This window comes from Ascidia mentula, chromosome 4, assembly GCF_947561715.1.
Source record: "Ascidia mentula chromosome 4, kaAscMent1.1, whole genome shotgun sequence".
Classification (NCBI taxonomy): domain Eukaryota; kingdom Metazoa; phylum Chordata; class Ascidiacea; order Phlebobranchia; family Ascidiidae; genus Ascidia; species Ascidia mentula.
The window spans coordinates 4847017-4861548 of NC_138569.1; the positions used below are offsets into that span (position 1 = coordinate 4847017).

At 43.2% G+C, this 14532-nt stretch overlaps 1 protein-coding gene across 1 annotated transcript in view; it reads left to right on the forward strand.

Annotated features, from left to right (window-relative positions):
• The window catches only part of LOC145897028 (uncharacterized), a 54499-nt gene extending 40032 nt beyond the window's left edge, over window positions 1–14467 (forward strand). The window contains 31 exon segments of the mRNA XM_082985185.1: window positions 256–443; window positions 633–809; window positions 1176–1376; window positions 1647–1999; window positions 2122–2284; window positions 2287–2467; window positions 2838–3029; window positions 3271–3450; window positions 3807–3928; window positions 4208–4424; window positions 4681–4821; window positions 5033–5098; window positions 5283–5595; window positions 5828–6033; window positions 6256–6393; window positions 6735–6931; window positions 7239–7406; window positions 7586–7759; window positions 7903–8060; window positions 8157–9518; window positions 9602–9734; window positions 9794–9892; window positions 9956–10663; window positions 10738–10852; window positions 10926–11080; window positions 11166–11301; window positions 11407–11666; window positions 12021–12174; window positions 12450–12632; window positions 12965–13122; window positions 13380–14467. Coding sequence (XP_082841311.1) covers window positions 256–443; window positions 633–809; window positions 1176–1376; window positions 1647–1999; window positions 2122–2284; window positions 2287–2467; window positions 2838–3029; window positions 3271–3450; window positions 3807–3928; window positions 4208–4424; window positions 4681–4821; window positions 5033–5098; window positions 5283–5595; window positions 5828–6033; window positions 6256–6393; window positions 6735–6931; window positions 7239–7406; window positions 7586–7759; window positions 7903–8060; window positions 8157–9518; window positions 9602–9734; window positions 9794–9892; window positions 9956–10663; window positions 10738–10852; window positions 10926–11080; window positions 11166–11301; window positions 11407–11666; window positions 12021–12174; window positions 12450–12632; window positions 12965–13122; window positions 13380–13565 — 7184 coding nt within the window. The 3' untranslated portion in view covers window positions 13566–14467.
• Window positions 14468–14532: the final 65 nt, after the last annotated feature.

Consider the following 14532-nt stretch of genomic DNA (forward strand, 5'->3'; position numbering starts at 1 on the left):
TAATTTTGTAATTTTTATTAAGGTACTTTCCCTTATGTGGCAGACCTTCGCTTGTACTTAATTATTTTACGTTGTTTGTACACTTTGCAGAAACTGATGATGCCATTTTCGGGGCGAAATATATTTTTCTGCCAAAAACATCTTTAAAAGAGCTGTCTAAAAGTTTGACTAAAAAAAGTTTTGTTCTTGAATACTGATAAATTGTTTGTCATGCAGGAGTGCATTGGTTTAATGCTTGTTTAATCATGTGCTTAGTAATATGTGCCGAACCATTCCTGCCCACCGCTTGCGGATGCATGAAAACTTGCCAGAACCCGACCACCTGCGAGGACAATTGCCAGCAGACATGTGTTTGCCCGGAGGGGATGGTTATGAACAACGGAACATGCATTGCATCCGAGCAATGTCCATGCTACAGAGCGGAAGATGGCAAAATTTACCAAGTAAGATTTTTGTGCTGGTGGTGTAACGTGGTTAGTTGGGCGTTCGCGCCATGAATGAATTATTAAAGTTTGACAGAGTGATATTACATAAAAACACTTAAACACCAACCTTTGATTAGGCTTTTTGCTCGTGATTAAGCGAAAATTGGCAACCCTCGTTGTAATGAAACCTTCTCTTCTATGCGATAGTTCGGCGACATGGTGAAACAAGACGACTGCATCAGTTGCATGTGCACTGCTGAGGGTTTCGAATGTGCGAAGTCTTGTAACGTTGAATGTACAGCTAGCCAGCAACTGATCAACGAACCAGGGGAGTGTTGCTACTGTGCCGAACTACAGTGTGAACACAATGGAACGCTCTATCAGGTGAACAAATACAAATAGTGCAGGGGTGGATAGAGGTGGGGGCGAATGTGTCGATGGCCCCCTATAATATGCTATAGTACTGAAAAATACCGCTGCTGTGACATACAGATTGATTAATTTTTAAGTATCATTGAGGATGGATTTTTATGTATGAATAGCATGCCCTGTCTGGTACAGGCTTGACTTTCTACATCCAGCTGCCAATATATGGTTATTACGTCACATGTGTTTTGGGTAGTAACCGCCCACACCAGGAAAGAACATTTCTGGGACCGCCTCTAAAAAGCATTTTTGCTTAAAAGCCAGTTAGGCTCAGATTTTAAGTAGGATAAAACTAATAGCATGTGAATAACTGTTATAATCTAGATGGACGAAATCTGGTACAGCGGGGAATGTACGATGTGCAAGTGCGACGCCAACGGCCTGGCAAGTTGTGGAGAGCACTGTAGTCTCACGTGCGAAGAAGGATTCGAGCTAGTGAACCACAACGCTGACGACGGAGTTTGTTGCAGTTGTCGACCTAAGACCAAAGAGGTGTGCGAACACCCGGAGGGCGTCTTCAGGCCTGTAAGTTATTCGTTTTTTGTTTCTTGTTTAATGTTGACTTGGGGTAGAATATTGAACTGATTGAATGGAAAGAATATATGGGGTAGTTTAAGGTCTTTTTAGTTTGACTTTATTTTAGGTTAGATGTTGATCAAAAGTTAAAACGTATAGATTTTGTTTCGGGGATTTGACACATGCCTTTAAAATACTTTGTGTAAATATGGCCTGTTGTTTAGTCATAGCTTGTCAAATACAATTATCCTCACGCTTATCTAAATATAATTCCTTTAGGTAAACTCTTCATGGAGCGACAGCATTTGCAGCACATGCAGATGTCTCCAGGCTGGCAACGTTGCCTGTTTTATTCTTGACTGCGCCCCTTGCCCCAATGGAACCATGACCGTCAGTGTCGAGGGCCGTTGCTGCCCAGACTGCGTCGCCCACCCGCAGACGACCACATCACCGTTGACGACCACGTCACCTGTCGTGACGCAAAGCTCGACAACATTGACCACTGAGGTTGCATCCACTACCACTACAGTACCATTTGCCCCGACCACTACCACTCCAATGACAACTCTACCACCTTGCGGAACAGATATGGTGCGTTGCGACGAGAAACGTTGCATCCCCATCTCGTGGACGTGAGTTTTTATCTTCTTGTTCGAAATAACGTTAATAGTTGGCATTTTGGAGCAGTTTTTCTGGTGTAACTTAACAATGCGACATGGGTCGAAACTTGTAAATGGCCAAATTGTTTTTATAGGTGTGATGGAAAACAAGATTGTCAGGATGGTTCCGACGAATACGATTGTCCCGAAACCACGACGCCGGTTGCTCCAACCACAGTCAGTACCACGTCAAAGTTTACGCTCAAATGGGCATTAAAACAGTACTGTCACATGCTTATTATTAGACCACAACCATGCCGATTGTTTCAACAACATCAGAAGCAACTGGTTCACCGGCAACAACCAGTCCGGCAGCCACCACCACCCCGCAAGCATGTGCTTATGACTGTGGCAACGGGGAGTGCTTGCCAGACGAAGGGATGGAGTGCGACGGAAGAGTCCAGTGCAGTAATGGAAGAGACGAATCGGGTTGTGTTCCTGGTGGGTTATGTGTTTTTGTAGGGTGTACTTTTGTACTTCGCTTGTTTTCCGTTTTCTGTTGTTGGGTGGAATGTCAACATTAGAGATAAATATCGGGTCGCGTCTTGTTTATGATATTTTTAATGTGTTTGGCATATAGGTCTTTCAGTTTCTTCTAGGTGTATAAGCTCAACAAATCGCTATGAAAATAAAATTAAAGTCACTGCTTAAGCATGAAAACAATGCGACGCCATGAACACCTACAACTTATCTCATTCTGTATTGTTTAACTTGAAACTAAATTTTGTCTTGACATAATCCAGTTGGTGATAAAACCATCCACAAGGACCATACACATGGATTTAACTTACAAATTTAATCTTTTTTTAAGTTTGCGGATGCGTGTGCGAAACCGACTGTGACGGTCAGCCGCTTGCGTCGTGCGATGACGTCACAAAGTGTGCGGAGGATCGATCGTGCAGCTGTCCGACCGGAACGTACTGGCATACCGCTTTGTTTGTTTGCATCAAGGCCACGGCCAACTACTGCCCGTGCGAAATTGATGGAAAGAAGATGGGAAGTTGTAAGTATTCATTTTAAATTTTCTGAAAATGTCGTAATATCGTCTTCACTCTGTTATTTAAACTTTACTAGTCGCCATGACAGCAAAAGAAAACTTTACAGGTCCATGAATATAATGTCTTTTAAGCGGAACTTTATGAATATACAAATGTTAAATTTACCACAAAAGATTAAATATACTTTATCTAAAACATCTGCGGGGCGCGCATTTTTGCTATTTAAAAACTCAAAATTTCCTGTAGCTTGGAACATGGTACCTTCCTGGATGACACAGACCATGTACATGCCGGGCGAAGTATGGACCAATCAGGTGGACGCAAGACTGCCAGAATTGACCAATGAGCAAGGAGAGATTTCTAGCATTGACGGAAGCCTCGCTGTTGATGAAAATTCCAACACATTCTGGGACGTGAACCCCGCAGGTAAAAAGTGCAGACTTCTGGGTACATTGGAATGCATGAAACCAAATTTAAACAGAATTATTTTTCGTACGTTATAGTGTGGGCTTTAATTTGTTTGAGATGCATACAGATGGCCATTGTTTCGACCTTTGAGGCCTCAATAGTACAGCTTGGGGTGACTTCGACCTTGTCGGCCAATCTGCACTGATGAATCATTATAGGTGGAAACAGTGGCCATCTGAATGCACCTCAAAAAATAAGTGCACTTAAGTACTGATAAGTTGATCGGTTTAGACAGCAAACAACTTTATCGATTAGTGAAACGTGGTTAGTGATAATTACTATGTAAGGGTGAATGCAACGTAAATGTATTGCAGGGGATGTTTTCAACCGCGACATGGAGTTTGACCTTGGTTACTTGTATCACGTGATCCGTCTCCGCGTGGACTGCCGTCTCACAGAAACAATGGACCATGTTGAAAACGCCCTACAACTTATTGTAAGTAACTAAACTCGTGCCCAAATGTATCAAATGGCGTTACCGCGTTTTTGCAACAACGCGTTGCTTATGATTTTAACGGAGACCATCAATTATATATTTTACAATTTGAGTGTAAAATCCATTTCATGTTACTTTCTATGTTCTCAATTTGATCCAAGCATTATCCGAGTTTTAGGTTGCCACGAATACCGAAGAGTGAATCCATTTATCCTACATTTAGTTTACCTCTATGCTTGCTATACGGCCAATCGACAAACTAAATAAACCTGTATTAAGGCTTTGGAGGAGCAGCCGTTCGGCGCCTTCAAATGGGTGGAGGTCGCTTCTTTGGGTTGCAAGGCCAGCACCGATTTTGTCCCGGAAATAAGCGAACCGTTCCAGAGCACAGCTCGCGTATTCCGTTTACACGTTGATGGAACCCAGATACCGAAAGATGGATCCCCGGTAGTCAGACGCAAACCACAAATCAGCGAAATTTCATTCCTGATCGATGGTGAGCCGTTTTGTCTGAAAAAATGCAATTGTTTGCTGCTACGTTGGTAGTATATTCTTAACATGCATATGTAAACGTTATCGGGTCAGTATGCAACCAATATGCAAATATGAAACATATTTTTTGCCAATTAATCAATTTACATTACAGATATCAAGTTTATAGACTCCTTGTACTCAACCTTGTTAATACAAAACCCATAGCAACCTTAAGAACAATGTATACAAAATCACTTATCTTTTTTACTATCTTGAAGAACCAACCTCTTGGCCGGAGGGAGATTGCTTGTCTTGCAACTGCAGTTCGGACGGTTCGAACCAAGAGTGCACGGTGACTTGCAACCTTACCCCCGAAAGCTGTGCCGAAGAGGGCAAGATACTCAAACAAGGAACAGACGGTATCTACTTTTGTAGCTAAAACTTCCAATGTGTCTTTATGTTACACTGCCTCTACTGTGTTTACCTCACGTTTTGATGGAAGCGTTGCCTTTTTTTCCCTGTTAAGCTGGCATTTGTTAAGACAGCTCGTGAAAGTGACACAAACTATTGTAATAAGGTACAGTTTTGTTCTGTGCTTAATTATAGTCAAATACAACCTTACGCTTTTAGAACAATGCTGTTCTTGTGTTGAGCAATCAACAACAACCACAACAGCTGTTCCTGGAACAACAAAAGGTAATTTATGTTAATTAAAAGTAACGAGCTTTTCTTTCTTCCTGGTTTTGAGGTTACCTTTCTTCATGCGGAACACAAAACATTTACGTCAAAGGTTAAAAGTATTTTAAACAATCATTGAATAAATCAGCACAAACCATAAGCTGCTAAAGAAAAAAATAACAGAAACCTTTTTTTGCAACAGAAGTCCCTGAAACTACCACAACCACTCCAGGTGCACCGGCTACAACAACCACTAGCGGCAGTAGTGCGTCGACGACGTCATCGCCTGTCGGAACAACCACAACCGGCAGTAGTGAGTCGACCACCTCTTCTCCTATTGCTACAACCACCAGCGGCAGCAGCGAGCATACTACGTCATCGCCCATCAGCTCAACTACTAGTGGTGTTATCACAACGACTCCGCCACCTACTGTGTGTTCCCAGTCTTGTCTCTGCTTGTCGGATTGTGATGGATCCACAGACGCCTGCACTGGTTTGCCAGAATGTACCATGTCGTAAGTTGGTGTTCTTACTGTGTGTAAAGTTCCTTTAAATTGTAAAATACACCATCATCTAGTTGTCGAGAGGATTTTGCTTTTGACCAACTCTTTGACTAAACACTTTCATTTTTATTATCTTAGCATTGTTGTTTAATATTATCCTTATCTATAAACATCAAAGCTGAAAAGTTTTACAGTTTGGCTTCCAAGAAAACCGTGTATTAAAACCAATCTATTTTTTGAACAGATGTGTGTGTCCTAACGCGGGTCAAAACTCTTACGATCGTGCAAACTGGCGCTGCATCCTGTCACCTCCGGCAATCTTCTGTCCCGGTGTTACCACCACAACAGAGAAGCGCATTGAGCCAACCACGACTACTCTTGCCACCACGACCACCCCACAAGAAGCTACCACTACCACCACTATGGCACCAGCAACGTCAACCACAACACGTATGTCCTATACTTTTAGGTATTTGTAAAAAATAAACTTTGCTGTATTCCACAGTACTGTGGGAGGATTAGTGTCATTCTCACATATACTTGGACATTTACTTACGTTATTTGCAGCATTTTTGTGCAACAGTGATTCACCAGCATTAGTTTTACAACGATTAACGAATGCAAAGCTGTAATATCTCTGGTGCAGTCAATTTATGTCATTTATTTCTTCAGCTTGTGACCAGACTTGCGTGCACAACTTAACTTGTGAGGAGATGAGGAATTTCAACCCTCTGGAAGTTCCGGAGTTTGCAGTTTATGCTGATCCGTTCCTGTGTTCCGAATGTCCCTGTCCAGCCGGCTCGACCCGAGGTAACGTATATTAGTCGATAACATTTTATCCGAAGCAGGACCTTGAACATCTATACATGTATATAAAATGGATAATTTTACTTTTCTAATTTTATGTACTAATTAGTCAAAATTGTTTAATAAGATCATTTTGATGAACTGTAATGCTAACTGCTTCCACAGCCAAAACATAAATTTAATAATTCGCTTTTATTCAACCAGTAAAACCTTGCGTCAATCCTGTTGCGATAAAATTAACTAAAATGCCTTTAGATATACTAAAACATGCTAGTTAATTACCTTCCCAGAGCAAAAGGAGTGTAGACTATTATAAGGACGTTTTTCTTTCCCGATCATTGCAGATGATGCCTGGGAAACCGGCATGTGTCTCCACTACCCGGAGTCGTGCGAGGATTGCGTCTACGAGGGTGTTACTTATCCGGTTGGCACCAAATTCCCGCAAGGCACGTGTGAGGAGTGCCAGTGTGAACTGGTGGACGGAATGGTCCAAACTCGATGCTACGAAAACTGCAACTTGCGGGAGTACGACTGTTCAGGCGTAAGTGACTCTTTCCATAGAGATCTTTAACTAAGAAAGGGCGTGGGAATGAAGGACAAGGTATTTACACGGGTCGAGTCGAAAATTGCCCCAACAGGCAATATGTTTAAATGTGTTTATTGGCAGGTTTAAACACGAGGAACAATTAGGCGAAGGGCATCAAGTCACCTACCTAAAATTTACATATTTTTCATTACAACACGAACTGGAGAAATAAATTTTTGAGTATTTTGGGATATTCCTACTTCGAAAACATAATTCCACAGCAATTGTGAAATTATTTTCATCATTTAATATTGGTCTGCAGAAGGGCATGCGATTGGTGGAAGGCGAAGGAGTGTGTTGCCACTGCGAAGCCGTTCCTACGACCACTACAGAGAGCGTGGCGACAACAACCACTACACCCGGTACAACGACACCATCTGGACCTCTCTGCCCCGAAAAGTGCAAGCGAAACGTCACGTGCAAACAACAGGTTTTTTATGTTGATTTTGTTCTAGTTGGTGTGCTATGGCAATGTATGCGATTAATACTGCATGCTCACAAAAATTGCGAAAATAACTGTTTTAAATGCCATCGAGACCAGAAAGTTTGTATTGGCGAGAACTACTTATATTCGAATGTCGTCACTATAATATTTTCAACCACTTTCAGACCGACTACACGCCGGAAGACACCACTCCTCCCTTCGAACTGGACGCCTCGTGTGGCGACTGCGCCTGCCCCGTTGGAAGCGTCGAGGACACAGCTTTCTGGAACACCAGCCTGTGTTTGGTGTTTGAAACACCGTGCGACGAACCATGTCGCGTTGGTGATGTAGTTTATGGGGTAAGGTTTATTTTATTTGCAAGTTAGGTTTCATTTGTGTGGTTTCTAGTAATTTATTGACGTAACTTGTACTTTTATTTTTTTTTGAATGCTTTTTTTGTTCACTTTGAAACTCTTTCACAAAATTGTTATTTTGCTATTAGGTTAACGAGACGTACATCAGGGGAGATTGTGAAGCTTGCATGTGTTACTACGAGGATGGTTTGTTCAAGGAATCGTGTGTGCCATATTGTGCCATCACTGAAGAGGAATGCGCAGCGGAAAAGAAGGTTCTTCTCAACACTGATGACGTGTGTTGCAAGTAAGAACTTTTTAACCAAGATTGAAAAAAGCTGTACATATTATTGTTGTTCTTAAAACTACAAGCAATCCTGATTTCCTTGCATAAATTTATTAGATGCGTTACGGTCAACATCGTGACCACAACCACAACAACCACCGGCGTCGTCACCACAACAACTGCAGTGCCCGGCGAAACCACCACAACCTCAGCAGCCGTATCTACCACAACAGGAATGGTGAGTGGAACAACCACTACCACCAATGGAATGACTGGTGAAACGACCACTTCTTCGCCTATTGGAACCACTACCACCAATGGAATGACTGGTGAAACGACCACTTCTTCGCCTATTGGAACCACTACCACCAATGGAATGACTGGTGATACGACCACTTCTTCGCCTATTGGTACCACTACCACCAATGGAATAACCGGTGAAACGACCACTTCTTCGCCTATTGGTACCACTACCACCACTGGAATGACTGGTGAAACGACCACTTCTTCGCCTATTGGTACCACTACCACCACTGGAATGACCGGTGAAACGACCACTTCTTCGTCTATTGGTACCACTACCACCAAGGGAATGACTGGTGAAACGACCACTTCTTCGTCTATTGGTACCACTACCACCAAGGGAATGACTAGTGAAACGACCACTTCTTCGTCTATTGGTACCACTACCACCAAGGGAATGACTGGTGAAACGACCACTTCTTCGCTTATTGGTACCACTACCACCAAGGGAATGACCGGTGAAACGACCACTTCTTCGCCTATTGGTACCACTACCACCAAGGGAATGACCGGTGAAACGACCACTTCTTCGCTTATTGGTACCACTACCACCAAGGGAATGACCGGTGAAACGACCACTTCTTCGCCTATTGGTACCACTACCACCACTGGAATGACCGGTGAAACGACCACTTCTTCGTCTATTGGTACCACTACCACCAAGGGAATGACTGGTGAAACGACCACTTCTTCGTCTATTGGTACCACTACCACCAAGGGAATGACTGGTGAAACGACCACTTCCTCGTCTATTGGTACCACTACCACCAAGGGAATGACTGGTGAAACGACCACTTCTTCGCTTATTGGTACCACTACCACCAAGGGAATGACTGGTGAAACGACTACTTCTTCGCCTTTGGGTACCACTACCACCAAGGGAATGACTGGTGAAACGACCACTTCTTCGCCTATTGGTACCACTACCACCAATGGAATGACTGGCGACACAACCACTTCCTCATCTAATGGCGTCACTACAACCACAGCAGGAATGACAGGCGAAACAACCACAACGCCGTTCGTAGTTGGGACAACTACGACGTCCGTCATCCAAACTACAACCACGGTCCATGTTTGTCCTGACGAATGCACCTGCATGCTTGGATGCGATGGGGAGCAAGATGCCTGCTCGTCTATGGAGGGTTGCAATGCTTTCTGTCAATGTTCGGAAAGGTAATTACATGTTTCTGTCCGAGCACATCGGTATGTAAAGTAACATCTCGGTGCATGCCAAAAACAATGCTATATTTTCACAGCTCAGCAATACACGTGAATGGCCGATGTGCCGTGCCACCACCGAGTGGGTTATGCTCAACCAGCAGCACCACAACCGAATCAGTACCCACAACAACCATTCCATCTGAACCAACTACCACGCCGTTCTGTATTGTACGTAATGAGTTTATTAAGTTTTGTTTTATAAACCGAAAAAACTCGTGTCCTTTTAGGATGGTGACGTGATCGAACAGCAAAGCTCATGTCAGGTTTGCACTTGCGCCAGCAACAAATACATATGCGAAACCGTCTGCACATTGACTTGTGATCTGGTAAATTCTTCTATTTCTGGTGGTCTTTCCTATTTACAATAACAACATATGTTGATTTTTCAGGGAATGGTTTTGGTGCGTCAAGCTGAGACCTGTTGTTATTGTCGCCGAGAAACACTAACCACTACGGGCCCGAAAGCTACAACCACAAGTGCATTGGTTAGCGAATCAACCACCGCATCTACTGGGGTATTTACCACAACCCTCTCAACATCTGGTGAAACAACAACAAAATCAAGTGGTGTTTCCACCACAACTGGAATGGTTGACGAATCTACGACCACCTCATCTGAAGGAGTTACAACCACAACTGGAATGGTTGGTGAATCCACGACCACCTCATCTGAAGGAATTACAACCACAACTGGAATGGTTGGTGAATCTACGACCACCTCATCTGAAGGAGTTACAACCACAACCGGAAAGGTAGGCGAATCTACGACCACCTCATCTGAAGGAGTTACAACCACAACTGGAATGGTTGGTGAATCCACGACCACCTCATCTGAAGGAGTCACAACCACAACTGGAGTGGTTAGCGAATCTACGACCACCTCATCTGAAGGAGTTACAACCACAACTGGAAAGGTTGGTGAATCTACGACCACCTCATCTGAAGGAGTCACAACCACAACTGGAAAGGGTGGTGAATCCACGACCACCTCATCTGAAGGAGACACCACCACAACTGGAATGGTTAGCGAAAGTACTTCAACACCTATTGGCGAAACAACAACTACACTTCCACATACTGAAAGTTCCACATCAAAAGTGAGATTGTTTTCAAAATACTGTTAGGGTAAATAAACATCAATCACTAATACTTCAAACCCAAAATTCTTCAGGCACCAGTTACAACTACAACATCCGTCGTTATGACTACAGCCGAGGTCAACCAAACATGCTCCTGGGAATGCAAATGCTTCGTTACCTGCGAAAACCAAAAAATACTTGGCCAAGGTAAGTAGTTACCGCCCGATGGGTTACGTTTGTGTTGCTTCCTGTGTTAATTTCGTAAATATTCATTTTTCAGATGAGCTTCCGTCTCGTTGTGGAGGTGAAGCATTCGCTGAGTGCGATCTCTGCGCTTGCGAGTCTGGATATATCAAAGACTCGGTCACTCGCAAGTGCATTCAGTACGAGAGTGACTGCGCCAGAACATGCACGTTCAACGGCAACTCTTACAAGGTAAAAAAAACATTGCTTTCTCTTCTGGGGTTTTTCTCTTCTATGGAAAATCATACCTCTAAGCTGGACAAAATTTGTCACACAGGAAGGCGAGACTTACTGGAAGGGAGACTGCATGTTTTGCCAATGCCTCGACGGCCAGGAACACTGCCAGAATGACATGTGCAGACTAACACAAGACGTTTGCGACGAACTTGGGCAGAGATTCATCGAAATTCCAGGTGAGCACAAAACACTTTGTAAAAATACCATACCTGAAACTATAATCGTCAATAACTCATAACCCACCTTGCCTTATCTAAAATTAATATGCATTCTATTATCAGGGACATGCTGTTACTGTGCCCCGTACAATGTAACCATTACTACCACAACCACGGCGATGGTATCCACCACCAGTGGAGGATCACAAACAACCAGCTCTACCAACGTGGCAACAACAACCATCAGCAGCACCAGTGCCGGCCCTGGAGAAACGACCGAACCATCTTCCCCGGCCAGCTCAACCACCACATCATCTGGTGTTGTATCCACCACACCAATGTCGAACTGCATCTACGAAGGAATCGATTATAACAGACCAGCTGTAAGCTGAATAGAAACCTTTTGTGAAATCTTGAATGGTTTATTTTGTATTTTGATTACCGACCACTATCATGTAGCAATATTTCTTACCGTAAACTTTTAGTTAATATTTTCCTTGAGGGCATTTAAATGTTGATATTGTGTATTTTACCTACCTAACGAACAACATGTTAAAATTTATGCCCAACAATTAATACCGACCATATTATTGATTTTAGGACGCCTCTTCGTATAATTATGTGATTATCACCATTACTTCAGGAAACCATTAAACTAATTATACATCTAATTATTAACAGCAGGTCCAATGCTTTTCACAAGAAACTTTTTTCTAATCGCGCCATGTGTTGTTTAGCCCGACAACGTGTGGGAGACGGAGTGTGAAGTTTGTCGGTGCGAAGACAACATGGCGGAATGTACGAAGGTGTGCAGACTTACACAAGAATCATGTGCGAGTGGGGAAAGGCTTCAGGACTCGATTGATGGGTGCTGTAAATGCGTCCCGCAGGGTAAGAACAATTGTTGATAGGTTGTTATTGGTATTATTTGTGAAACCATGGCATATTTATGACTAAAAATGTGGTGAAACTCTTCACTTTAAAGCTGTATTCCGTTATCTATCCGCATGGCGTCAAATTTGTAAGAGCTGTAGATTTCAAAATGAGTAATCGAAAACGTTTGGTATTTTTGTGCAATGACACTTAACACCTTTTCACATACATTTACCAGTTCTTAATGGTGTGTTACAATTTCCTAACAACGCGCGTGCTCCTGAATTCCACAGTTTGCGAATACGAGGGCGAATTCAAGCAATATAACGAGACGTGGGCCGTAGACGCATGCGTGACATGCACTTGTGTGGATTCCACGACCGGTGTTAGCTGCAGATCTGAGTCGTGCGACAATTCGTGCAATACCGAGACGCACGAACTGCAACACACGGAAGGAGTATGTTGTCCCACATGCGGTAAGATAATTGATGTAAATGAAATGTTGCCACTTTTAAGCTGCAGTAAAGTTACGTTTTACGTTTTGATTGCAAAAATCCGTTGTCCACACCGCCGTTTATTGACTGGATTGGGTAAAACGCTGGAAATTATTGCGAAAATTACTGGTGAAAAGGTTTCTTTTCACATTGGCTTGCATACATGCTATACCAACACGGGTTTCAAAACCAAAACCCTGTAACGTTTCTTTCCTTTCAATTATACCACATATTGTGGTGTTTTGAAATACTGTAAGGATATGTCAAATGATAGAAATGCTAATGTTGCAAATCCAACTGCGTTTTGATTTCAGTTGAACGCCCGAAACCGGTACCGACGTGCGCCCCAGTTGTGATGTCAAGGACGGTTCGTGTTGGCGATTGTGTGAGTCAGGGTGAGGTGCCACTGACAGCTTGCCTCGGAGAGTGCAAGTCCAATGTCACTCTCATGGCGGAAGCACCCTTCATTCAGGTGAGAAACCTAGAACTGATATTGTCTCTGGTTTATGACGACTCTATTTGTCAGCTAAAGTTTTCATTGTGTAATAGCATATTTCAGTTAACTTGCTTATCGTTTTGCTTTTGTTTTAATAACGTTGTTAAGTTTTATAAAGTTTGATATATTTTGGAAGTTTATGGCATTCGTGCGAAATCAGACACGACCAAACCATTAAATGTGATTAGATTCCTTGCTAAAAACAATTTTTTTAACGATCCATCTTTTCGCAGACCAACTGCCATTGTTGCAAACCATCGGAAGTCGAACATCGCAATGTCACGCTTGAGTGCCCAGGCGGCGTCAAGTCGGTTCACGTGATACCGTATATCGCCTCGTGCGCATGCGCGTATTGCGAGTATGATCCTTTCGCCTCCTTCCGACGCGATTTCGCTCCGGATTCTGAGATCATAAACTAGATAAACATCGACCCTTGATAACAAAAACGACGGCGGACCCCCTTTTTTACCCCAACGACCACGATTACTGCCCGTACTGCGGAAGCCTTTGATTATATTTTGGAAACCCGTTGTTGAGCCATAATTTTATCCCAAAAACCAAACTCACAGAAATTGGACAGAAAACCTGCGCTCGTGGGTTTTGCCTAAAAATTCACACCTTGCTTCCGCAGAACGAAACTTTGTTCTACTTTTTTCGTAGCTTTAAAGTAGCATCGATGTTATTACACACTCTATGTATTACTTATTTAACGACACGCCACCCCTACGATGCCGAATAGCCAAAGGGAGCGTACCCTCTTGTTTTGCACGTTGTCCCGTAACCCCACAGTTCGTGTTTCTCGTCTTCACTGTAGCCACATTGCGACCAGAGTGCATTAATCCATGACTTTATAACACACTCTACGTGTTTGTCAGTCCACTGTATTCTGATCACCATTCCGAATCTCTCCCTGTACAAAGCAGTACTTTCCATTATGCGTAGTCTCTGCATCATCAAAACGCACGCGGCGCTAGGCTGGCAAATGTGCCGAGAGGCTGGCGGCTTCCTTTTAACAAGTTCCATATGTTCGAAGTGCAGTAGCTATTTCCGTGTACATAAACGATCCCCAACTAACCCAGGTACCCATCCTTTAGCGAAGCAGAGCCAAGCTGTAGATATTCGCTTCTCGCGGTTTCCGAGCCCATTTTGCCGCTCCCCTTCGCGCGATTTCAGTGCAATATATTGTTGAAAGGCTGTGTGATGTTGTGTTATGATGAGGAAGCCGCCCATCGCACTTGTTTGTGTTGTTGCAAGTCACCATCTAATTATGTTTGGGTGTGCAAGTGCTTGTGTATTATAATAAAGTTTAGCGTCGCGCGCATTTCTGTTTGTTCTGTCGCAGTATAGAAAGACCTATTATTCTACTTGGAAATCAGACCCGAGATG